The following is a 25,121-nucleotide window of genomic DNA, read 5'->3' as shown; positions in this document are numbered from 1 at the left end:
GCCACTAAACTTCCTGTATTGATCGTCCTATCGTTATGTGGCTTGACACTTTTAATGCAAGAAGGGGCCAAGTCTGACGTCACTTTTTTAACTATATTCAGGCATTGGGGAGAGATCAAATAGTGACAGATGTACTGCACAATCCCAAAGAAAGTGAAACTCATAGGGCGGTGAATTATGTCCCGTAATGTTCCACCACAAGTTACAGATTTAAGAATAAAAGAAAAGACAGTGAGATACATACTGTATCTTTATTGATATACATTCAACAGTAGTGACAACACTGAGGTCCTATGTTTATAAATCTATAAGGGGTGTACATCACAAACAGTCTGAGCTCAACACAGTAGGCAGTGTGGTTCATTTATCAAACAATATCTGCAGAACCTGATACTGTGGAAAATATGTTTTTTTTGTCTGAAAATATAATCAATTATTGATAGTAGTAAGACTGAGGGCAGTGAGTGAGGAATAGACTTGAAAGTGATGGAATAGTGTGAGACGGATCAGAAATCATCCCAGTTTGTGCACAGCTCAGATCCCTCAGTGTAATGACTGCAAGATGCACCGCTGTCCACAGGATCCTTGATCTGAAAGACAGTTCAACGACAAATAAAGAGCTATTTTTATTACAAGAGGGTTCAAATAGCAGAAACAAAGCCGAACCAAACACGTCTTACTTTGGGAATAACTGGAGGGCTTAGCGTGCCTTTACAGAGTCCGTCCCAGTTGAATCCTTCAAACCATCTGATTGAAAAAGGAGAATCGCATGCTTTTAATCCATGTTTTCAAGTGCACTCATCTGTGTCCTTCAGGGCATTAAAGCGGCCATCTTACTTGTGCTTCTGAATGTCCTTGGCCCCGTTTCTCTGGCTGCCCAGTCTCTCCGAGGGATTGCTCCTTGGTGATGGAAAGAAAACAAGAACACAAATAAATCAACTTTGATTTAATAATCAGATTCACGGCTTCAAGGAGTGTTGTTGTGCAACACATCTGCATGAATTCTTATTTTCTCCTCTGGGGTTGTGTTTGGGCTTTGAGAGGTGAATATAATGTTTAACATCGTGGAAGGGTGTCTAAAAGTGGTGTTGGTGTTTGTCTGAAAAAGCACCATGAAATAGCTGAAACTCATGGTGTCTAGTGGGTCATATTTACCCCACCTGCACAGTTTCTTGATGAGACTTGAGGCACTTTTGCTGATCGTTTTAGGGAAGTCGATCTGATCGATGCCTCGAATGGTTGCAGTGAGAATATTTAGCGGGTCAGCGTCGCTGAACGGGAGCCTGGAGAGAAAAACACGAGCCTGTCACTCCAATCTAAAAGGAAGATTGAACATGAGATTGCGAGAAAAAAAAGTAGGGCTGCATTAAACTGTCAAACCTACCAACCACTCAGAAGTTCAAACACTAAAACTCCAAGAGACCAGAAGTCTGCAGAAGTAGTATGGCCTTTGTTCAAGATGATTTCAGGTGCCATGTAGCCCGGCGTGCCGCAGAACGTCCAGGTTTTCTTACCCACCTCTACCTTCTTCAGACATCTGGATCCAATCTAGAAAACATGGATATAAGTTGTTACAACCTACAAAAACTACAATTTCATATTCACAACCTGAACTTGAGTTTGTAACCAATTGTAGTACCAGTTTGGCATAACCATGCTCATCCAGAACAACATTTTCTGGCTTGATGTCTCTATAGACGACACCTCGACAGTGAAGAAAGGTCAAGGCTTCAACAACACAAGCCGTGTAAAACCTGGCGCTGCAATCATCCAAACATCCTCTGAAACAGAATGTGCACAAAATAAATGTGTGATTTAGTCAGATGTAATACATCAAACTGCATAGTGATGAAAGCATTATGGTATCTATAAATATGTATCAGTATGTTGACAGTGTCTTGCATCTTCTTTAATACAGAAATCCTTACTTATCTTTAAGTGAGTTGCATAAATCCCCGCCAAGACAAGCTTCTGTCAGGATGTACAGGCACTCTGTGTCTCTGAAGGTTTTATGAAGCCTTGATCAACACACATATAGAAACATCATTTACATATCAATGTAAACCCCAACAATCCCTATAGATACCTGCTCAAGGACACACACACCTGGCTATGAATGGACAATGAGCCTCCAATAGGATGCGCCCTTCTCTCAGAATGTGCTCTCGTTGACCATTGTTGAGGATCAGCTTCTTTTTAAGGACCCTCATGGCATAAAGACACTTGATGTTGCTCTTTAGTTGCACCTGACAGGGGTGGAAATCAATAGATTACATTATAGAAACATGGAACCTGGAGGAGGCAGCTGCATAGCGGCATCTGTCTCATGTTGTGAGATCTATCCTTACGAGGTCTACGTGACCAAACTCCCCAACAGCTAGGGGACAGACGATCTGGAAATCACTTAAAGTGGAAGATGAGACGAGATCAGGGCACCTGTTCACAAGCAGAACACGGGTAAGCTTATACTTTGTGTTTTCTAAGTGCAGGTTACATGTTTTTGTTGTGTAAAATAGTGTTTTTAAGCTCCTCACTTTATTTTGGATTCATGGCTTTGCTTCACCTCATGACTGCAGTCAAATACCAACCCACCGAGGCTGTCTTTGAAGATCCTGAAACACATGAATATACTTCAAATATATGGATAAGCACATCAAAGTATGACCAAGTATTGATTGGCAAACGATTCAGTTACTAGTTGACACAAAATATTCACTTACTCCCTGTCTATGACCAAGCACGTAACTTCACCTGCAGCAACCACATCCACAGTGCGAACATCCTCTCTGAGAAGAAGACATTTTGTCATTACTGCAAAAAAATTAATTTGTCTTTGTCGCACAAATACCCATGGGCGGTTCTAGGGGGGGGCAACAGGGGCCAGCGCTCCTTTAACACAGAGCTTGGATCCCCCTAAACATCTATGATAAAACAATTTGTGAAAGTGTTGCAGCAAAGACTGTGCTGTAACCATGGCCAAAGTTAACAAGGATGTTTTGTTATTCATAGGGCTGTCAGTCGATTAAAATATTTAATCGCGATTAATCGCATGATTGTCCATAGTTAATCGCGATTAATCGCACATTTTTTATCTGTTCTAAATGTACCTTAGAGGAATATTTTTCAAGTTTTTAATACTCTTATCAACATATGAGTGGACAAATGTGCTTTATGCTAATGTTTATTATCATTTGAACAATGACAAATATTCTCATGAATATTAAACACAACAACCTGGAACCTCTCATACAATACAAATGGTGTGTGTGTGTGTGTGTGTGTGTGTGTGTGTGTGTGTGTGTGTGTGTGTGTGTGTGTGTGTGTGTGTGTGTGTGTGTGTGTGTGTGTGTGTGTGTGTGTGTGTGTGTGTGTGTGTGTGTGTGTGTGTGTGTGTGTGTGTGTGTGTGTGTGTGTGTGTGTGTGTGTGTGTGTGTGTGTGTGTGTGTGTGTGTGTGTGTGTGTGTGTGTGTGTGTGTGTGTGATCGTTGGAGCTATGTGCAACTCAAGGCATATGCTCGAACGGGAGCTGCCTGGACGCTGCAATCATGTTGCTGCAATCATTAGTGTGCTGACTTCTCCTACAATGTCCCGCTGTCTGGCTTCCTGCATAAAGTCAAGTGCTCGGCGCAGTTGTGGCGAAATGTCGCTTCTCTGTTTTCATTTAAACAGCTCTGTATATCCGTTAGCGCAGCTAGCTAGCACCAGATGCTAACAACAACAACAATGCACGTAAGGTCTCTCTCTCGCTCGCTCGGGCCACACACAAACACACACACACACACACACACACACACACACACACACACACACACACACACACACACACACACACACCCTCCCGGTCCTCCCGATGGCCAGTCGGGGCCTGCCGGTGAGCGTGGAAGTGTGGTCTGCCACAAGCGGGCGGCAGGAGCGGGGCTGTCAGCAGATGGTATTTTAAACTCGATGCGCTCTGAAACTACGGGGCGGCCGTGGAAAAAAAATACACATGCGTTAATCGCGTTAAAATAATTAGTGGCGTTAATTTTTTTTTGCGTTAACGCGTTATTAACGCGTTAACTTGACAGCCCTAGTTATTCAATAATGTAATTTCATTGAAACTAATTCTGTTTTTCAAACATATATCAAGGTGTTAAATTAAATTAAAATAAAAACAAAGTTTGGCAACAGAAATGCTTTTTTTTCTTCGAAGACTGTGACTTCGGCCAAGTCACTTCAAAATGTAAGTTACTAAACTAAAACACAATTTGTGTTACTTAAACATTCACCAATAATGGTAATGTATGTTTTTTCAGTACACTATAACTCTATACTAAACTAAAAAAGTTTGAATATTGAACACTGTCTTTGTCTCCTTTTACTTGTATATAGACTCTTATTGCACTATTTCACTTTTTTTTACTATTTTTCTTTTTGTATTTACAATTTACTTGCACTATTTTGCTTCTATTTTTCAGTTGTATTGTGTTGCACTGTTGGAGGAGCCTGTGACCTAAGATTTTCATCATCATAACTATGTTCGTATGACCAATAAAAGCCTTGAACCTTGAACTTTGTCCCCAAATAAATGCGCCCCTCTCATTGAATAACTGGTGAAATAATTGGTCTAAAACCGCCACTGCAAATACCATCTTACACCTCATGCACATTTCCTGAAAGTGCATTTCTTCCTCCTTACCCCCACAGAGCTGTCTCTCCAAACCACTCTCTCTCAGACAGCTTAGAAAGGACAATCTGCTCTTCGTGGCCGGCCTTCTTCTCCGTCACATTTACCTGGAAAGCACAACATAGGGAGGTAATGAAATAGAGGTCTTGCTTGGGTGCAATGAAAAGCACCAAAGTCAATTATCACAGTGTAATGCAATTTCTAAAGCAGCTCTGACATTTTGTCCTCCACAATCTAAATCGTTTTCCACAATCTAAATCGTTTTCTCTAAAAGCTTGGTCTCATCCGTGCAGCAGGCATCAAACTATACCTGGCCTTTGGTAAGGATATAAAAGGTGTCTCCTGTGGCCCCTTGTCGAATGATGTAGTCCCCTTCATTGTAGTGTGTCTATGGATCATAAATCAGAGAGGAGCAAAGTGTAGAAAATAATTTAAAAACTGCACGAAAAGACAGAGAATCTACTTTGTTACAGATGTAAAGATGAAGCCCCATAACAAAGGAGGGTCTGTTCTGATTCTGCCCCAGCACTGGCTTGTTAACTGATACAAAACAAAGAAGGCTGAAGCAAAGGAGTCTGTAAACAATCATGTGTACACACGTTGCATCTGTGTGTACACATAATCTATCATCTGAATTCTGTTTGAGGAATGAGTGATTGCTTTAGGTTTTGGAAACGTAATCTGTACCTCCTCCATCAAATCAGACATTTTCATGATGACGTCCTCCGGCAAAGACTGCAGGAAGGGAATGCTGCAGAAACACGAGCACAATGACAGGTTTGAAAGGAGTTTTTCGACAGAGAGACATGTCATAGAAATGTTAATATTTCAGTCAGCGTCGAAGGCCTGAATACAGCCTTGTGGCGACAGACAACACATTGATGGTAATACAGTCGCTGGAATACAAAGCAGCTTTCCAGGCCGGCACGTGTCAAATGAAGTGTATCGGTTCAATGTTTACCTGCTAAGCAGCTCCATCGAATGAGAAAGGCTGTTGAGACCGCTCTGCGTAAGTATAGTCTGGTAGCTTTTGCGATCGATAACCCACAGTTTACAGTCCGTCTGCGCTGTTGGTCAAAAGACAGAAAAAGTGATGCAGGTTGTCAAGGAAAATCAAATAGTATTGAAACAGCTCTGTAAGACACGAGTAAGTGGATCAGCTAAATCCTAAAGAGCAGGCTCTATTAGAATAGGTGCTCAGTTTCTTACAGACATTTTTATTATAAATCTAATCTAATTTCCTCATTTTGTATGACTCTTTCTTTTTAATAGATATTAAAAGAGGGGCTTGTGAATTAATGATGACCCTTATTGATGAATTCACTGAAGCTTCCTGCAAACAGAAGTAGACGTCCTTAGACGGCCTAATGAGATCTGCAGAACGGATGTCTCAATTCCCTCCATATGGGAATACCAAATCAGTTTATTATACTGCACTATGTGACATGCAATTCAAATAGTATGATAAATAATAACAAATATAGCATTTCATGAGCTAATACTGCTTTGCCCTGAATTGTAATGTAAGTTATACAGAAAAAGGTACAGCCATGTGCATTTTTAATCATTCTCTTGAATACGTTGGCCATCAGAGTTATAATTACATCATGGCTAAGCATTTATACTATTGTTTTTTAACACTGACAGAAGGACTTATCATTCATATTTATTTTCGGGAGATAAACTAAGGATTTTAAGGGCTTTTGCAATCCATTGTGTGTTTCTATCTGTACGAGTTGTTTCCAGAACTCCACCGCCTGCGATGCAGATGCTGAGTGTTTTTATATACCGATGCAACTGAGAAAAAGATAAACATTGCTCTCAAAGGAAGATTTTCTGACGTTTTCTGCAGCAAATCATTTTTCCACCTTGAACTTTCCAGCCTGTAAAAAAAAGCCCCGTATTCTCCTGCACCTTTTTCACTCACAATGAGTGAGACCACGAGCAAAAGCCTTATTGATGGTTTCAGATGGCAACAATGGAGAGGAAAAAGTAATTTCAGGAGAGGATGGAGATAAATACAGTGGGCCTTGAACAGATCTGAGGGCCGGCCTGAAAGAAATGTACATGGAACAAAGGACAACAGACCGCCGGCATGAGAAAAAAGTATATATAACAGTTCATAGGAATTGGTTGAGAAAGCAGGAGAAAAGGGGAATGAGATGCTTCGGGACCAAACAAGGCAAAATAATGGAATCTTTCAATTTAAACCGTTCCAGACCATCTTCACGGACTATTTATTTGTCAAACCAGGTCAGATGCTAGACATTTTTTCCCTCAAGACTCCGTGATCAGACGCTAGAAGGAAATGACAACACACTTTCTAAATAATATCACACATTCTCACATCAGAAATGTATATATAATAGGTTGTGTTCCAACCACGAGCATAGTGAATTGAATATGCTACTTACCAATGTTTGTGAAAATGTTTGTGAAAATTCAGTTAATGCATTTTGGATCGCAGGGAGGGGACGCAGCAGTCAGACAGCTCTGTGGCATGCAGTAAAGCAGAAAAGATTTTCAATTCCTCACGTCTCTGAGAAAACTGTTTGAAGCTTTGGTGCTGCCTACGATCTCAAAAAGTCTTTGATTCTAGGTTCATTGGGTAAGAGACCACCGACTGAGATACGCCTGCCTGTGACATTCTCAAAAACAAGAATTATTTATATCCTCACCAAGTCAAATCTAATTAAAGTAAAAGTCCACCAGTGGTACGGTGCAACGCAACTCCAGCGATGTCTGCATGCAAACATTTAAAACCAAGAACACAGTTATACCTGAGACAGAGTAGGTGTGTGTGCAGTTGTAGAGAAGACTCAGCTCTCCAAACATGTCTTCTGGCTCAATCGTGAGAAGCTTCAATCCGTCTTTTGTCACATCCAGGCGCCCTTCTGTTCAGAAACACACAGAAAGATGCAACACGTGGAGCTGTTGTTGTACATGTGTTTTTCTGTCAGGAAATGTATCGAGACTGTTGAAAACCCTTAGCTGTCTGAACAAATTTGCAATCATCCCTGAGCGAATCAAGGCCACTACCTCTCTCTTTTTTAGGATGACAAGCTAATAATAGCAAGCAGCCACTCTCCATTAGCTGATACATTACGAATGCAGCCAGATTCCTGAGGACAATTAGGCGCTGATGAACTCTGAGCAGAACCTCTTTTCTCCTGTCTTTTACCTCAAGTTGACATTTCAACACAAAGCACATCAATTTGGGTCCCTTGTTATCCCAAGTGGCTCCCCTTGTCTTGCTCAAACGTGAAATTCTTCCATCGCTGTATTTGAGTGCAGTGTCATATTACCATCTCATCAAATTGTGAGGCAGCAGTAAGAAGAACAATTATATATACAAAGATAAAATGAAACCAATCATCTCATATGGCTGTTCTTAAGCACCTGTCATCTCAAGGAAATGTTAATAAATATTCTCAAGGATGATTAATGCTAGCAATTGTAAGAAGGACATGATTTACCTTCTAACACATAAGCCTGTGCCCCCCCGGCCCCCTCCTGAACGACGTAGCAGCCCTGATTGATGGTGGAGGGACACATACAGGCTGTGATGGCTCTGACTTCTCCTTCGTCAAGGTTTTTCAACAAGGCGTTCTTTGAAAACGCTGCCTGAATCAGCCTCTGAGACCTGAGTGCACATAACAGTGATGTAACATAGTTACTTAACGCCTTGAATGCAACATTCTTTGAAAATAACAAATATATTCATTGATTCTGAGTCATGCACAGAGCAGTAGGTGAGCCTTGAACTTTCCAGAGATGTATGTGCTCTTACTCTTTGCTTTTATCACATATTCTTTGTGAAACCATGGCGAGAGTCACTGGGTCCAGACTGAAGGGTTCAGAAATCACTGTTTTCCTATTGGCTCTCTGCGAGTCCTCACCATGAACTGAGCAAGCTATAGTAGAGGAAAAAAACAAACAGAAAGTCAGGTTTTAGGCTTGTGATACCTGTTGATGGTTCCAAGCATTGAATTAAAATGTACCTGCACTGGCTGCAGAGGACCCTGGGAGGGAGACGGATGCTCGGTACCGATCCAGTTCTTCCTGCAGTCTCCGGATGAGTTCATCCTTTGTATCCAACTCCAACTCTAACTCATCTATGAGTGTGTCCCTCTGGCGAAGCTCCTCAATCTTTAGTTGCAGGGCAAACTGGAGGTCCCGAAGTGTACCCATTACCTGCAAAGTTGAATAAAAAAGTAGGGTCATGCAACCCATAATGTTCAATTTCTGAAAAATGTTGAGTTCGATTTTTGCAGCTACAATGTCATTTAACTCAAAGTTTGACAGCTACTTGCATCTCTATCTGACTATTTATAACAAAAGTATTCATATTAATAACAATAAAACAGGGAATCAATCAATTATAATGGATTAATTGGAATAGACCACAGTGGAGACGTTGCATTATGCTTCCAATACACATGTACAAAAGTGCTCTGCAATATAGACGGACATAAATGTGATAGATAGATAGATAGATAGATAGATAGATAGGTAGGTAGGTAGGTAGGTAGGTAGGTAGGTAGGTAGGTAGGTAGGTAGGTAGGTAGGTAGGTAGGTAGGTAGGTAGGTAGGATGGATAGATAATTGGAATAGACCACAGTGGAGACGTTGCATTATGCTTCCAATACACATGTACAAAAGTGCTCTGCAATATAGACGGACATAAATGTGATAGATAGATAGATAGATAGGTAGGTAGGTAGGTAGGTAGGTAGGTAGGTAGGTAGGTAGGTAGGTAGGTAGGTAGGTAGGTAGGTAGGTAGGTAGGTAGGTAGGTAGGTAGGTAGGTAGGTAGATGGATAGATAGATTTTTGGATAGATAATTGGAATAGACCACAGTGGAGACGTTGCATTATGCTTCCAATACACATGTACAAAAGTGCTCTGCAATATAGACGGACATAAATGTGATAGATAGATAGGTAGGTAGGTAGGTAGGTAGGTAGGTAGGTAGGTAGGTAGGTAGGTAGGTAGGTAGGTAGGTAGGTAGGTAGGTAGGTAGGTAGGTAGGTAGGTAGGTAGGTAGGTAGGTAGGTAGGTAGGTAGGTAGGTAGATGGATAGATAGATTTTCAGCAATGCTTTACAACAGGTTGAATAGAACAACACATGCTCAAGAATATTCCAATGACACAGTTTCCTCTGCAATGAAAATAGGACTATAAATCTGTATTTGCTTATGAGCTTGCAGGACTTTGCGCAGTACTTAAACTGATTTCCAGGGTCAACATAGGATACATGCACAAATTGATTCATAGGCTATATGTTTATGCAATCCCTGTATTTGTCATATGTTTATCTGTTTCACCATTACAAAAAATCCTGTATGAATTCAAGGACAAGAGTACGAGACAAACGCTTAACAAAGAAAAGTAGCTTTGGTAGCTGAACGAGATTCAAGGGAACAGTTCCGATTGAGACAAGGTCAGACTCTGTATTAAGTCACACACACTTTGTGTCTAAGCAGGAATCGTACATGTTGTTTTTTATGTTATATTGTTTGTCGAAAGCGCAAGCTGGTAACATTTGACAACAGCGTTTTCGTTTCTCAAATACTGATTGTAAACAAATACTGATTGTAAACAAACGTTTACGTAAATGTTCTGGATAAAATACAATTCAAAATGATCACCGCGCACACACAAAGCTCACTTACCAGACGCAGCCTTTCCGGGGCTTCCTCACTTGTCCTGAATGTGTGTGTCTGCAGCCGTCAGTCCATGCGACAGGTGCCAACCTGTCTGCAGCAGCACAGCTGAGAGATGCTCCTCTGCACGCGTCTGTAGGCTGGGCTCAGACAGCAGCAATCACATGACCAAGACAGTGGAGACCATCCGGGAGGCTGGAATGAGAAATGCATGGACTGAAACCCAATTGGGTCAGAGGGTCTTTGGGGTATTTCCAAAACTCCGGGGATTGATGGGTCTCCGGAAAACTGAGCGGTGAGCAGGAAGCATTTCCTTCCCCAGATACTCAAGGGAAATAGTTGGATTGAAGTCTGTGTGCACTGATTAGTGGTTGTTTTATCTCCATCTTCACCTGCAAAGTGGCAGTAGGCCTATGTATGCATACATGGTGGCAGAACAATTGTTATGTCTCAGTTGGACTGATGGAAACCTCTTGAAAATAGTTATGAGGATTACCAATAGTCACCTGGAATAAGGTATATATAGTATAGGTTTATTGCCTAGTGTTTTCATTGCATGTCCATTTGCATGTCTTTTTGGAGCAATCAATAAACATATAAAAAGGGAAAAAACAACAAAATATATAGAATACAAGTATTAAAATAAAATTATAAGGACATACTATAAAAAAGTGTTATAACAAATATGTTCGCTTTGTCCGTTTACTAGATGTGCAAGATAGGTGTTGAAAGTTTTGAAAAAAGGAATTCATTATATTGACAATTAATAAGTAGGTTCATAACTAAGATAGATATTTAGAATACACGATTTTATCTGTGTTTTAAGAATATTTCCCCTCATCTTCCCTATTCATATTTAATTATAGTCTAATTATCTTGAGCAGAAAATATTTTTTGGGTGACTAATCCTGCACACAGAGCCGTCATACCTCCTCCCGTCAGCAGGTGGCGGTGGTGTCTCCAGAGAGCAGCGTCAGAAGAAGATGGGCCGTTGACAAGAGAGGAAACCGTTTGGCTATCTTGAGTTGGCAAAGTAACCTGTCTTTAACATATTTAATTGCCTACATTTGAAACGTGCTGTTGTATTTGGTTCAGGGTAACATCGAAAATGATCCTTACCGTGAAACCGCTTCAGGGAAAAGAATGCAGTGTTCAGGTGAGTGAAGAACCGTTGAGCTAGCTCTGTGCTAACTGTTAACTACCTACTGATAGCTTCATTAGCAACATTAGCTAGCCTTTATATGCATGCTAACGTTAGCCGACAGAGGTGGTCCCTTCTGATTGAAGCAACCGTCCAGATCATGTTTTTCTTAAGATATAGCATAAGGCTATCCATTTCTAATGAGTGTTTTTTTTTTTTAAACTGTTGCACTTTCCATCCTTGCTCAGTTATGAATCCACGTAAATGTTACTCTAGCTAGCTTGTTAGCAATATCTTTAGAAAATACATGACAACGAAAACTGTAACTACACCAGTTTCTCTTCTCTCTTTTTTAGCTTTTTATTTGTATTTAAGGTTATATAAACACATTGGTTGAGTGTGATCTCCATAAGTCCTTATTTGGTTTGTCTGGAGTAGGTAAGGGAAGTCACTACTAAGCAAATACTTAAAGCATTATCGTAAGACAATGGTTATAGTTAGCACATTCGTATGAGTTGAGATGATAAGATTTACTTTTATTTATTCCAGTTTGGGAAATAAATTGGCACAGCAGCATGTAGACAAGCATCGAACATGAATTGAAAATGTAATAATAATAAATAGTAAATAAACTTAAACAGCAAATGTATATATGTATACACACAGAACAGTACATTATGTACTTATCAACAGTGAAAGATGTATAGTCTCTCTATTGAATATATAATATTCAGATTAACTAATAGAATTGATGTCGGTGTACTACTGTATGATATGCCAGCCCACCATTTACAAACATTAATTCATAATTAACATAAGTTAAGAACGTATACTGTTTGCATAATAAGTTAACTACAGTCTGGATTAGATTTAAATGCACAAGGTACAGTTTTGAAACAATACGTAAAGGGTTATTGAAAAGGATATCTGGTTAAGCAAGTTAGTTAGATCAGCATTAATTATTAACTAACTTGCATCATACTAGCGTTTAGTTACTTGTCTTACTCTCCAAAGTATGTGAGGTTATTTTGCCTGGCCCCAGTTTGTGCCTCTCGTGTTTTGAATTGATAAAGTTACTGTATTCAAACTGGGGCTATACTATCGCTTATGCAGTATATTATATAAACACCCAAACCTGCTCATTAATGAAGCGTATAAACGTTATCATCATAATATGATGCGTATGTTACTGCAATACTTTGTGTGGAGAACAATGTTCATGCCTAGTATAAGTATACTGTAATCTAGAGCATGTGATGATCTATTCATCACATAGGGAAGTATTTCATAATAGCAGATTTTATGTTGTATTCAGCAGAAGAGAAGTGACTCTATGTTCTAGTATCTCAAACTGCGTAAGAGCTCAACGTGCAATGTTTCTCCTGATTCATTTCTGAAAGTACAAAAGTACCCGCCCACTGTGTAACTTACCTGTTATCTGCTGTGTCTCAGTGCTTATGGGATACCACCACTATAGGCCAGTGACTTCTTTTTTTTCTATAGGGAATATTGTGGTAGAGAGACTGTTTACCAGAGGTAGATGCATCCTGAAGTATGTGTCACTTGTGCATGTGAATTCCTCCGATATTCGGATTGACTACACTCTTTTAAAATGTCAGTACGCTTCAGCTAAACAGAAAAACATAATGTTTGCCAAATGTAACATAGTATGCCATCTTGTTGGTGGTCCTGCAGGTGACTGAAGATGAGAAGGTCTCCACCGTTAAGGAACTCGTGTCAGAACGACTCAACATACCAGCGAACCAGCAGCGGTTGCTCTATAAAGGGAAAGCGCTCGCAGGTAGATTCGCCAACAGTCAAGTGTTTTATAATCTTTGTGCAGGACTCATTTCTTCATTCACCGATCCATCTTGTACATCAATCAAACATTTACTAATGAGTGTATAATATATTGCTTTCCTCAGATGAACACAGACTATGTGATTACTCCATTGGGCCAGAGGCTAAATTGAATCTGGTGATCCGTCCGGTGGGAGAGAGGACGGGGCCTTCAGGGATGTCTGCCGGCAGCAGCAGCAGCAGCTCGCAGGGCAGAGTGTGGCAGACCGTGTCCACTGTCCTGGCCAAGCACTTCAGTCCAGCAGATGCAGCGAAAGTCCATGAACAGCTTATTAAGGTATTGAAGAATCAGAATACCTTTATTAGTCCCACAGAGGGGACATTTACATTGTTACAGCAGAAAAGAGCCAAAGACAGCTTAACGTTACCTAAGCATTTATCAAAGTACTAAAGATAAAAAGTACTAAAGATAAAAAAGAAATTATAATCAAAAAAGATACACATTTTACAAAAATACATGCCCTGTAACAGTTCTGAGGATTTCATTCAATAATAACTGTATAACAATTCAATTATTCTTAGGTAAAAGGTATCACATTTAGCTAATCCACTCTGACGTTATTAACAGTCAATTGTTCACGTTTGTATTTGTTGCTAGCAGTGTAGGCAGCATCACATTTATACAGATAAAATCCCATTGAGATCATTGATCTCTTTTCCTACTTGAGCAGGTCTCCCTTGGAAAAGAGATCAATGATCTCAATGGGATTTTATCTGTATAAATAAAGGTTTGAAATGAAATGACATGCCTTAGCCCAGTTATATATAATTCATAAACAAATGGGAATGAGGTCATAAGATAAATAATAGAAATAAATGTTCTTGCATGTTGACAGTGAAAGTGTTTTGTTGAATGTCATTCTATTTAGCCATCATAAAAGCTGCTTTTACATTTAGGGGCTGGATCCTCAAAAGTGTGAATACATTCTTAACAGCTCAAGTCTGCTTCAAATATGGCCAATAAATGCAGTTTTCCTTTTTCTCAAATATGAAAGACTCAACAAGTAAATCCTGTGAAGCCCTCTGTATCCACCAACCCATTGTGTTTGGAACAGGTGTTAATCAGAGCACAGTCACGCCCAGTGGCAGCGCCAGATATTTTCTTTTGGGGGTGCTGTGGGGTAGCTTGACGTTTCATGGAGCAGTGGTTCCCAACCTGGGGGGGTCGCCAAAGATCGCAGGGGGGGCGCCTGGCTTCAGATGATTTGAGGCCAAATATCATATTTAGACCTTTTTTATTATTATTCTTTTTCTTTACATATAATTGTAACGCAATACATGATTGTCACTAAAAGCCTTGTCTCTACATTACAATAAAATATAAAAAATAATTGATCAATTAATTTGAATAAAAATTCAAGTTAGTATTAAAGGCATAAAAAGACAGAAATGTATAATTCTTTTTTTAATAGAAATGTTTCTTCTGCCCATAAAGTGTCCAAACCAGGCTTTTCTGGATAAGCGCATTTTTAAAACAGTCATTATCCATGCCGGTTTCAGATTATTTGTCACAGTTGCTCCGATCAGATCGGTCTCCTCCATTTTGTAGATTATTTACGACTTTTGAATCCACATAAACACATCGGCAAAATCCGGCTTACTTTGAGCATGTTTGAAACAGTTTAATCCCTTTGTGAATTGTTTCCACTTCCGCGCCATCCTTTAATTTCTTCATACAGCGGGAATCCAAATGAATTAATCCCGAGTCCAATAGCCATCAAAGTCGCTCCAATAGTGCTCCTTAATTACGCTTTCATCCTCCTTTAACAAAATACTCCACATTCATCCAGTTTGTGACAGTAGTTGTAGCATTTTTGAGACTTGGGTGAGAAATGGATTCGGAGCAATCATTTTAAACTTGCTGTTTCACATTATTTTCTTTTTGTTCTAGGACTATGAACGTTCACTTCGACAGCTGAGTATCGATGACATTGAGCGCTTGGCGGGAAGACTGCTTCACCCTGAAGGAGACGGCATGGACACCTCATATATGGACTGAGAAAGCTTAGCTGATAGTGGCTTTTTGTGATTGTCTTTTGAGAGGTGTGAGGCGTGGAAAACATGATATCAGTTTTCTAGCAGGGGCCCCAGCTGTGTGCCTAATCATTGGCTGAGTGAACACAGATAACACTTGACTGTTGATTATTTCAGCAATAGGCCTTTCGTGTCCATGACCAAAGGACTTGGATAAGAAACCTTGGCAACTTTTGTATTGTTTCCTGACACAGATGTTGCAGTAATGACACAAGACCTGATCACATAATGTTTGAGTACAAAGGAGTCCCTTTATGCTGTTAGTCTCACATGATCTCTGGCTGCTACAACATCCAGAGGACACTTACTTCAACTTGAGGGTATTTGTTCTTAATGTAGGTGCTGGATGATGACTGAGTGATTTCTTTTAACAATCCATTATAAGGTAATACATGTGTTTATTCCGTAACTTACTGATGTTTATTGTATGATTTGTAAATATCATGTTTATATATGCACATTAAACCATAGAAAAATAAGTGTTTTCCTGTTTTTTGTTGTTGTGTTGACCTTGTTTGTGAAATATCCATATTAATACCACATAGGAAGAGTTTTAAATCGGTTGTAGAATTAAAAACAAGAAGGGGTTAAATACAACAAAAAGGGAATTAATAGAAACGTGGGCGGGACCAAAAACAGCCTCTTAACGGTCGACCAATGAGGTGCCTGCATCGCTGGTGAGTCATGTTTTATGACCAATCAGACTGCGGAAGAGAAATGCAGGTACCGCCTATGTGGTAAACTGACGGTTATTTATTTTTGCTGCTTATTTTCGTCTAACCATTTGGATAAATAGCGATGTTTTTTTACTATGTTACCGTTTCCCTACGAATAATGAAGGACTAACATCTTGGATAAGCCGGGGATATTATTTGGTGGACATTGGTAAGGTCATAATGGAGCATCGGTGGTTCTTGAGGCTAAGCTAACGTTAGCACAAAGCTAGTATATCTAATTCACTTCCTGCATAGCCGGTTAGCTTTAGCCCGCTCACATTGACTGATACAACCTCTGCTGCTATAACATCTGGTACCATGTATTTTAGACGTTAGACCAATGCATGTATGATTAATTGGCAGATGTTAATTAAAAATGTCTCCTTCATTGGGTCAGGATTCGGTACCATGTTTATCTGACTGATGCCTGGGCGTTACACCCCTCTCATCAGGACCACTTTACCCTTTGGCAAAGCAAGAGGGAATACCTATCTATCCTTCCTTTTTAACAACACAGTGTTTTGTTTTTTTCTTGCTCAGACTACAATGCTGCTATCTACTGAGGTGGAAGGATACTCTATCTTGTACTAAAAATACCAAAGTGTAGGAACACTATGTTACAAGAAAAAGTCCTCCATTCAAAATGCTTATAAAAATACAAAAGTATTTACATACAAATATACTTAAAGTACCCAAAGTAAAAGTACTCATTATGCAGATTGGCCAATTTCAGAATATAATATATATTCAATACTCAAGTGTTGATCATATTGCTTATCATTATGTATCATCTAAAGGGACTACAGAATTGTAGTGGAGTAGAAGTACAAAGTAACATACAAATGGAAATACTCAAGTAAACTACCTCAGAAGTGTACTTCAGTGCTGTACACATTCAACACAGTGTTCTCTTTTTGTTATTCTATAAAGCAGCTAGCTTCATTCTCATTGGGCTTACGGGACAAGCATTTCCCTAAATGGCTGTAGAGTTACGTTCCTGTGAGGTTTGCTGTCAGCTAAACTACTTTGCTCTTCTTTCTTTCTGTCTATTTGTGTGTATTCTCTTTTTATCAATTTAGTAAGTTTGCCCAGTCTTTTGGAAGAATGGATACTCTTATTCCCACCATCAACCGGCTGCAGGAGGTGTTTCTCACCGTGGGGGCGGACGTCATTCAGCTGCCTCAGATAGTCGTGGTTGGAAGTCAGGTCAGTAACAAAAAGCACACAATGATAAGCTTAATTCTAACCGTAATCATTATCTGTAAACCCTGCCTGGACTTTACTCTTGTTACTGTGTCTGCCAGGACCCTGGACTGAGTTTCTATTTGATCATACATTAAATATCCTATGTATTGTGAATACAAACATGCTGAATTGTTTTATTCATTTGTCGTCACAGAGCAGTGGAAAGAGCTCTGTTTTGGAGAGCCTGGTTGGACGGGATTTCCTGCCTCGGGGATCAGGAATAGTCACAAGACGACCCCTCGTGTTGCAGCTTGTTAATGTGGCGCCTCTGCAGGAGAGACTGAAGACAGAGAATGGTACCTTCATATTTATACACAGTTTACATAAGAGGACAGCTGTTTTGGTTATCCCTGAAAACACACAATCAAGGGGTGTTACTAATTAAGATAGTGAATATCAGCCTAGGAAGTAGCACAATGCTTGTTATATATTTGTGTAGGCATGCCGTCTGCTAGAAGTAGATTATATATGATTAGCACTTAGGCATGGCACTTTCACTAACTGTTTGAACTGCAAGCAATTCCTTGTGGAGCCTCTCTTTGCTAACATGCAATCTGTCTTCCTCTTTTTCTTCTTCACCACTGCTCCTTCAGGAAATGGGATAAAACAAAATGCCCAAATCAGCTATCCAGGTCTCTTTATATTTGTTCTGCTTGGGCTCTTCTTTGTTTAACTTCCCCTCAACCGTTCTGTTCATTCTGCTTGTATCTGTATGTCAAGCATGTCAAGTCCATTTTTGTAATATTTGAGATGACATTATGTATCCCCAAACAGTACATTGGTGCATCTTTGTAAAACCACTCACTGAAATATGTTTGTGCAGGTGTCAAAGCTGAAGAATGGGGTACTTTCCTGCACTGCAAGGGCCAGGTATATTTATCTGCATGATTCAAATTATGCATATTCTTCCCAAAGTTATGGAAATGTAACTAAAATTGAATCAAATATAATTTATATTTTATCTAATCCCCGAAATAGTAATACTATAATGACAATAAATACTGTATCGTTTAGTAATGAAACGTAAAATGGCTTTTAACTGACGAGGTATTTTGCTGGTGAGAGATTTGAGTGGCTTTAGCCTGTAGAAGCTAGTAAGCCTACTATTTGATTTGGTTTAGATAGGCACAACATGTTTCATATGCAGACCTTATTTTCCTGTTCCATGTTCAAATAAACCATTTCCAGTGGTACGCTGAGAAAGAGTAATTGTTTTTGGTCATGGAAAATTAGGTTAAGGTCATGGAAAAGTCATTGAAAATCATTGGTGAAAAAGTAGACCCTGGTCTTTGTCCTGTGCTCTGTGCTGGGTTTAGTTAATGCGTCATTCTCACACCTTTTCTCACAGACCTTTACAGATTTTCAGGAAATTCGTCAGGAAATTGTCACTGAGACCGAACGCACTTCAGGGGAGAACAAGGTGAGAGGAAACGCATTACTTTTTAAGTCAGCTATGCCTTACATGTTGCTTTTTACACTGCATTCATCATCTGTCTGTTCTCCCATATCCTGCAGGGAATCAGCGCTGAGCCCATATATCTGAAGATATTCTCCCCCAAAGTCCTCAATCTCACCCTGGTTGATTTACCTGGAATAACTAAGGTATACACTTTGCCCCTTTTAATTATATTTCATGTGTGCAAACATAATAGCACTAGATCATGATAATATCGCAGAGCATCTGTGCTGTGCTTACTGTAACACTGACTGCTCGTCGTTGTTGTTGTTGTTGACTCAGGTTCCTGTTGGAGAACAGCCAGAGGATATTGAGGCACAAGTACAAGAGATGATCATGTCCTTCATCTCCAATCCAAACTGCCTCATCCTCGCAGTGTCCCCCGCCAACTCTGACTTGGCCACCTCTGACGCTCTGAAATTGGCGCGTGATGTTGATCCAGATGGTAAGACATTTCGTTCACAGGCACAGCTTCTCCTCAGATTTCATTTGAATATCCTTCCTCTCCATCCATGCTTTTTAAATAACATGCCTTAAGTAGAAATGCGTTTTGAATTATTAAATGTGCGCAAAGAATGCTTAATGCTCGAGTCATTTCAGGCTTTTGGAACTGCCAGTCTTTACTGTTAAGAGCCTTCTGACTGTTTGTTGTCTCTGAATAAGAGCTTGATGGATGATGAGAATCTGCTTGCAGTAATTGTCTGGGAGCTTCCAAACATGGCCATAAAGTGCCTCTGTGAGTGTGTGCTAGTTAGGATCTGTGAATGTGTCTAAATTAGGGGTGTAACGGTATCCGTATTCGTCCCGTACTGTCACGGTTCGGACGTCACGGTTCGGCACATGCAGTCACATGACGAATACGCCTTTTTTTTTTTACGAGTGGGAAAAAAGTCTGTCATTCAGGGCAGTATCCACTACACTATTTATAATCCAGGGGGCGGTATTGCGCCTAAAAGCTGTTTGCCGGCCGCCCTTAAACAACAAATGAACAAGAAGAAACACAACAACAAAACGAACTAAATACAAGAAGAAGAAAAGTTAGTATGGCGATTTCAGATAACACACAGGAGCTAGAACCCACCTGCTTCTTTTAAATCAGCTGTGTGGGAACATTTCGGGTTCCCTGTGGACTACAATAACGATGAGGTGTGCGAGTGGTGGATCGGACGAGGACGGTGTGTCGGCGTTGTTCGATAGCGGTGCGGTATGTTAATAGAAACACACGCCAAACATGATAAATCATATCCGAAGGCATCACCCAGATTTGCCAATCACCGGAGCCCGGCAAAAGACAACAGCAGTTCAACAGCTGATCCCCGCTGTTTTTAAGAAGCCAATAGACATGAGAGCAGTGAGACCAAAATAAATAACGGAAGCTTTTGGCATATGTTTTTCAACGACTTTGCGCTCTTGAAACACTTTCTTATTATTTATGATGTCATATTTTCAAGACATTCTTTTTAGTTTTACAGCTTGATGAAACCTTTTTGTTTGACATCAGCCATTATAGATAATATGGCCATCTGAGTGTGTGGTGCTGTTTGTGGTTTGTTTTTAACTGTTTAATACAGTTAATTATTCAAAATGTCAGAATTCCTTATTTTTAAACTGAAACTTGCACTACTGTTCAAAAGTAAATAACAACAAACCTGGAATTATGCATTTGGAACTTTTTTTTGCTTTTTCTTGATGTACCAAACCGTGACCCCCAAACCGAGGTACGAACCGAACCGTGACTTCTGTGAACCGTTACACCCCGAGTCTAAATGTTTCCCTGCTGTCCTCAGTCCACCCATCAAGGACCTGTTTCCCTGTATGCTTACTTTCTGTGTTCCTCAGTATAAAATACAATTCTGTAGAAATCAACTGATCTGTGTGTTTTAGGTCGCCGAACGCTGCTGGTGGTCAGTAAGCTGGACTTAATGGATGCAGGGACTGACGCTCTGGAGGTCCTTCTTGGTCGAGTCATTCCAGTCAGACTCGGGATTATCGGGGTGGTTAACAGGTTTGCACTTTGCATAACAAATGTTTTCTTTTCTTTTACCTTGGTAATGTTTTCGGTTTCAAGTGCCAAGTTGTTCGTGTCCCTATTTCCCTGTTGACCTGATTCCTCTCCCTCTCCCTACTCTCCCTCTCCCTACTCTCCCTCTCCCTACTCTCCCTCTCCCCGGCTGATTGGTGCTCCCAATAGGAGCCAGCATGACATCAACACCCAGAAGAGCCTGGAGGACTGTCTGAGGGACGAGCAGGCCTTCCTGCAGCGCCACTACCCCTCCATCGCCTCCCGGGCCAGCTCGCGCTACCTGGCCAAGACCCTCAGCAGGCTGCTCATGCACCACATCCGAGACTGCCTGCCAGACCTGAAAACCAGAGTGACCGTGCTCAGCTCCCAGTACCAGGCCCGGCTCAACAGCTACGGCCAGCCAGTAGAAGACCAGAGCGCCACTCTGCTTCAGATCGTCACCAAATTCGCCAGCGATTACTGCCACACCATCGAGGGGACGGCCCGATACATCCAGACCTCAGAGCTGTGAGTCAGATCTCTCCACAGTAGCATCTTTATTGAATAACAAGTGTTTCTTTCTGATGATCGCAGCCTTCTTGATTTCAAGTTGTCGTCTCATTTTCTACTGTCGATACACGACTCAGCTTTGTATGCACATTGGTTCACAATTTAATCATGGCGGCAATGGCCTTGGGCTGATGTTATCAAGTGGTTTCAGCATCTTCTGCTGGCCCCCTCATCTCGTACAGCTCTCTTTGCAAAAGGCGATTAATTAATGTAAATAAGTACGCGGCAAATATTGACCTTTTTTTGCTTCACTGCATTTCATTTGGCCACGATACACGCCGCTGAGCAATTGTGTTGGTGTCACAGCTGAGCCTCTCTCCTCTACAGCTGCGGGGGTGCTCGGATCTGTTACATATTCCATGAGACCTTTGGGCGAACGTTACAGTCCATCGACCCCCTGGGAGGACTGTCTGAGCTCGATATCCTCACCGCCATCCGCAACGCCACGGTGAGCTTCCTCTGCGTAATTAGTTTCATCTGAATTCTAGTCAAGTGCCCTCGTTTGGAGGAAGTGCAGGTAAATAAGTGTGTGTGTGTGTGTGTGTGTGTGTGTGTGTGTGTGTGTGTGTGTGTGTGTGTGTGTGTGTGTGTGTGTGTGTGTGTGTGTGTGTGTGTGTGTGTGTGTGTGTGTGTGTGTGTGTGTGTGTGTGTGTGTGTGTGTGTGTGTGTGTGTGTGTGTGTGTGTGTGTGTGTGTGTGTGTGTGTGTGTGTGTGTGTGTGTGTGTGTGTGTGTGTGTGTGTGTGTGTGTGTGTGTGTGTGTGTGTGTGTGTGTGTGTGTGTGTTTTGCCCTGCAGGGTCCGCGGCCAGCTCTGTTTGTGCCCGAGGTGTCTTTTGAGTTGCTGGCGAAGCGGCAGATTAAGCGCCTGGAGGAGCCCAGTATGCGCTGCGTGGAGCTGGTTCATGAAGAGCTGCAGAGGATCATCCAGCACTGCTCCGCCTATAGCACGCAGGTTAGCCAAGAGATGCTAATACATGTTTGACATTTGAATGACTTTGTTCAATAAACTGACTTGGATTAACATGAATTATGAAAGCACTCAGAGTATGTCTCTTTTTCTCCAAGGAGCTTCTGCGATTCCCCAAACTGCACGATTCCATTGTGGAAGTAGTGACTGGATTACTGAGGAAGCGCCTGCCGATTACTAATGAAATGGTAATCCACAGCTTCGCTTCAATATTTCATACTAATTAAAAAAACGAACAAGCCAAGTCCTATTATCCACCTTCATTCTGCTTTTCCCCTTTAGGTACACAATTTAGTATCCATCGAGCTGGCCTACATCAACACAAAACATCCCGACTTCACGGACGCGGCGCAGGTCTCTGCATCTGTCAACAGTCAGCAGGTAGGTGTTTGGGTCCTTTGTTCTGCCGGGGTAAGCAGCAGAAGTCCAGTTCTGTAACCATTATGTTCCACAGCCAAACATTGGAGTTCCTTTATAGTCTAATTCCAGACTCCAGAAATAGCTTTGACCCGTCTGACTTCGTCTGGTTTCTCGCTGTCAGGCGGAGGCCATTGATGGAGGGAAGCGCTGGAAGAACGAGAAGGTGGCGGAAGAGAAAATCCCCGCTGCTGGTTTTGGCAGCTCCATGAAAGGCCAGGCCATTAACCTCCTCGACACGGTGAGTGGCGCGTTAGCAGTAGGACAAAACACTTAGCGCTGAATACATTGCTCACTGTCAACATGTCCCCTTGCCTCTGTCCCTCGGCCAGGCGGTGCCCGCATCCCGCAAGCTGAGCTCCAAGGAGCAGAGGGACTGCGAGGTTATCTCTCGCCTCATCCATTCCTACTTCCTCATCGTGCGCAAAAGCATCCAGGACAGGTTGGGCTGAACTCCAGAGCACTCCCCATTTCCCTTTCTTTCTTCTCACTTGAGCTCAGTTGTCAGTGATGCTGATTTTCCAAACTGTGTGTGTCCGCAGTGTGCCCAAGACAGTGATGCACTTCCTGGTGAACTTTGTGAAAGAACATCTGCAGAGCGAGCTGGTGGGTCAGCTCTACAAACAGCCGCTGCTGCAGGACCTGCTCATTGAGTCTCAGGACACGGCCCAGCAGCGGACCGAGGTCGCTCAGATGCTCGAGGTAAAACTGGCTGCCTCTCAGACTCAAGAACTGCAAGTCATTTGTCTTTTTCGTTTATCTACTAGTTTAAAGCCGGGATTTAACCACCCTCTTTTTTCTTCTTTCAGGCCCTTAAAAAAGCCAATAACATCATCTGTGAGATCCGGGAGACCCATCTGTTTTAACGAGAGGGAGCGAACACTTCCCTTGTCAGAGGACAGCTTTGAGAGTATGAGAGTGTGTGTGAGTTTACAGCACTGAGCGAGTGTGTGTCAGAGTGTGCGTGTTTGTCAATGTGTGGCAGCACTACTGTCTTCTCATGGACAAATGACCATAGCACATTTAGATCTACTTTTTCCCACGAGCTGCCACTCTGACCAGCGCCACTGCGGCTGTCGCTTTTCACTGTGAACTGAAGCGAGCCGATTGATCAAACACTCAAAAGTGTTACTGCAAAGTTTAAATGTCAAAGAAACAGCCGTGAAACAAAATCGTTTTTTAATTTTGTGACAAAATGTGTGTTGGGTTGTAAGGTTATTGCTGTAAGTGTACAACGTAGATGATATGTGGAGTATTTAAAATGTCCGCGAGGGTGTTTTTTTGGAAGGGTTATCAAACTATGTTAAACTTCTACAATTCCTCACTTTCCATAAAAACTGGGCTTCCTGTTAAAACTATGTTTGATTAGATGTGTTCCTACTTTAATCCCCTTTGTGGGAGCACTCGCCACAGATGGAATTAAAATGGAAACCCAACTCAATCAAAGCTGACTGCAATGGGCACTGAACCCAACCCATGGTCATTTGCGGAAATTAAAGTAAGAATGCAGATGGTTTTTCCAGCTCTACTGCTGATCAATATCAGGTTCTTTTTTCCTCAGCCAAAATTACATATCAGCCATACTGTTAACTGCTACTTGTTGTGTGTAGTCATGCATACATTATCCTCCGTTATAGGTTAGTAGGAGAAGAGTTGGACAGCCCTTTAATGTAAAGTGTGTATATATATTCCATAGTCTTTAGAAAATAAATTATCTATAAGAAAAGTCTGGGTCTGGTACGCCATCTTTTGTTAGATTTCAGATCCAGATGGTAATGTCCTGTAGTTTCTCATTATATCCTGAAGCCATTTGTTCTGCTGTTAAGGACACGGAGAGATACAAAAGTTCCAAATTATTATCCCCGTCCACTAGTAAGGACACTGCCCAAATAAGAGAGACTCGATGTGCAGAAACCTCCTGCATGCAGATTCATTCAGTGCCAATTATAGTTTCATTGTGTGATATATATTGCTCGACGTGTCTCATTTTTCATCTGTTCCTTAAACTTAATTTGTTGTTCAGGCAGATTCTTCCCCGACAGTGATTAATGTGAGTCTCGTCTAAAAGACAAAACAAATACTTTTTCATACAAATTAAGCTTTTCAGGAAGACCTGCTTTATTCGTGACAATCATACAATAACTTATAACAACCAACATCCTGTGTGTCTCTGAACGCCCTGTGTAGGTTTGCATGTGTGTGATCAGTATGCATGTGGGGACGTATGAATGGCTGAATTCTGTATATTTTGTATTATTTAAATGTATATTAGTACGTGTCAACTGCCTATGAGTTCTTGCCTGCCAATATGTGTGGTAAATGTTTACTGAATAAGGTCTGCTGAGATTGAAGGAACTCATTAAACCCTGACAAAAGACACTG

The 25,121-nt window shown here is 41.2% G+C and overlaps 3 protein-coding genes across 5 annotated transcripts; 2 read left to right on the top strand and 1 right to left on the bottom strand.

Annotated features, from left to right (window-relative positions):
- Positions 1-301: 301 nt before the first annotated feature.
- prkg1l (protein kinase cGMP-dependent 1, like) lies at positions 302-11,346 on the bottom strand. Of its 2 annotated transcripts, XM_034091854.2 has the most exons (21): positions 11,262-11,346; positions 10,342-10,527; positions 8,668-8,860; positions 8,457-8,580; positions 8,143-8,309; positions 7,447-7,560; positions 5,628-5,733; positions 5,354-5,417; positions 4,977-5,054; positions 4,679-4,773; positions 2,721-2,786; positions 2,535-2,612; positions 2,349-2,436; positions 2,107-2,246; positions 1,929-2,018; positions 1,640-1,781; positions 1,385-1,548; positions 1,161-1,283; positions 838-900; positions 681-747; positions 302-590 (listed from the first exon to the last, which is right to left on the bottom strand). In XM_034091854.2, the coding sequence occupies exons 3-21, from the start codon at positions 8,855-8,857 to the stop codon at positions 507-509; spliced, it is 2,043 nt and encodes a 680-aa protein (XP_033947745.1). In that variant the 5' UTR covers positions 8,858-8,860; positions 10,342-10,527; positions 11,262-11,346; the 3' UTR covers positions 302-506. The 2 variants fall into 2 exon arrangements, with proteins under 2 accessions (XP_033947745.1, XP_033947746.1); XM_034091855.2 differs by lacking the exon at positions 11,262-11,346 and having other exon boundaries at positions 10,342-10,614.
- On the top strand, positions 11,310-15,846 carry ubl4a (ubiquitin like 4A). The gene is made up of 4 exons (XM_034091856.2): positions 11,310-11,488; positions 13,169-13,274; positions 13,399-13,610; positions 15,225-15,846. Exons 1-4 carry the CDS (start codon positions 11,441-11,443, stop codon positions 15,330-15,332), a joined length of 474 nt encoding a protein of 157 aa, XP_033947747.1. The 5' UTR covers positions 11,310-11,440; the 3' UTR covers positions 15,333-15,846.
- A 254-nt stretch (positions 15,847-16,100) lies between these two features.
- Positions 16,101-25,121, top strand: LOC117452728 (dynamin-1-like protein). 2 transcript variants are annotated; one of them, XM_034091463.1, is made up of 18 exons: positions 16,101-16,252; positions 17,163-17,289; positions 17,483-17,624; positions 17,922-17,960; positions 18,152-18,198; positions 18,677-18,748; positions 18,844-18,930; positions 19,067-19,229; positions 20,669-20,789; positions 20,976-21,314; positions 21,684-21,804; positions 22,152-22,307; positions 22,421-22,510; positions 22,605-22,703; positions 22,864-22,980; positions 23,072-23,181; positions 23,282-23,441; positions 23,549-25,121. In XM_034091463.1, the coding sequence occupies exons 2-18, from the start codon at positions 17,188-17,190 to the stop codon at positions 23,603-23,605; spliced, it is 2,022 nt and encodes a 673-aa protein (XP_033947354.1). In that variant the 5' UTR covers positions 16,101-16,252; positions 17,163-17,187; the 3' UTR covers positions 23,606-25,121. The 2 variants fall into 2 exon arrangements, with proteins under 2 accessions (XP_033947354.1, XP_033947355.1); XM_034091464.1 differs by lacking the exon at positions 17,922-17,960.

The sequence above is a fragment of the Pseudochaenichthys georgianus genome, chromosome 9 (assembly GCF_902827115.2).
Source record: "Pseudochaenichthys georgianus chromosome 9, fPseGeo1.2, whole genome shotgun sequence".
Lineage (NCBI taxonomy): Eukaryota > Metazoa > Chordata > Actinopteri > Perciformes > Channichthyidae > Pseudochaenichthys > Pseudochaenichthys georgianus.
This window is presented reverse-complemented; position numbering and strand designations above follow the sequence as displayed.

Excerpts from the sequence above, each read along its gene's own strand:
- prkg1l (XM_034091854.2), bottom strand. The coding sequence starts at position 8,857 with ATGGGTACACTTCGGGACCTCCAGTTTGCCCTGCAACTAAAGATTGAG. Across the intron at positions 5,418-5,627 it reads TCGATGGAGCTGCTTAGCAG|CATTCCCTTCCTGCAGTCTT; the intron begins GTAAACATTGAA and ends GTGTTTCTGCAG. Across the intron at positions 2,613-2,720 it reads TGCTTGGTCATAGACAGGGA|GATCTTCAAAGACAGCCTCG; the intron begins GTAAGTGAATAT and ends CATGTGTTTCAG.
- ubl4a (XM_034091856.2), top strand. The coding sequence starts at position 11,441 with ATGATCCTTACCGTGAAACCGCTTCAGGGAAAAGAATGCAGTGTTCAG. Across the intron at positions 11,489-13,168 it reads GAAAAGAATGCAGTGTTCAG|GTGACTGAAGATGAGAAGGT; the intron begins GTGAGTGAAGAA and ends GTGGTCCTGCAG. Across the intron at positions 13,611-15,224 it reads TCCATGAACAGCTTATTAAG|GACTATGAACGTTCACTTCG; the intron begins GTATTGAAGAAT and ends TTTTTGTTCTAG.
- LOC117452728 (XM_034091463.1), top strand. The coding sequence starts at position 17,188 with ATGGATACTCTTATTCCCACCATCAACCGGCTGCAGGAGGTGTTTCTC. Across the intron at positions 18,199-18,676 it reads TCCTGCACTGCAAGGGCCAG|ACCTTTACAGATTTTCAGGA; the intron begins GTATATTTATCT and ends CTTTTCTCACAG. Across the intron at positions 21,805-22,151 it reads CCGCCATCCGCAACGCCACG|GGTCCGCGGCCAGCTCTGTT; the intron begins GTGAGCTTCCTC and ends TTTGCCCTGCAG.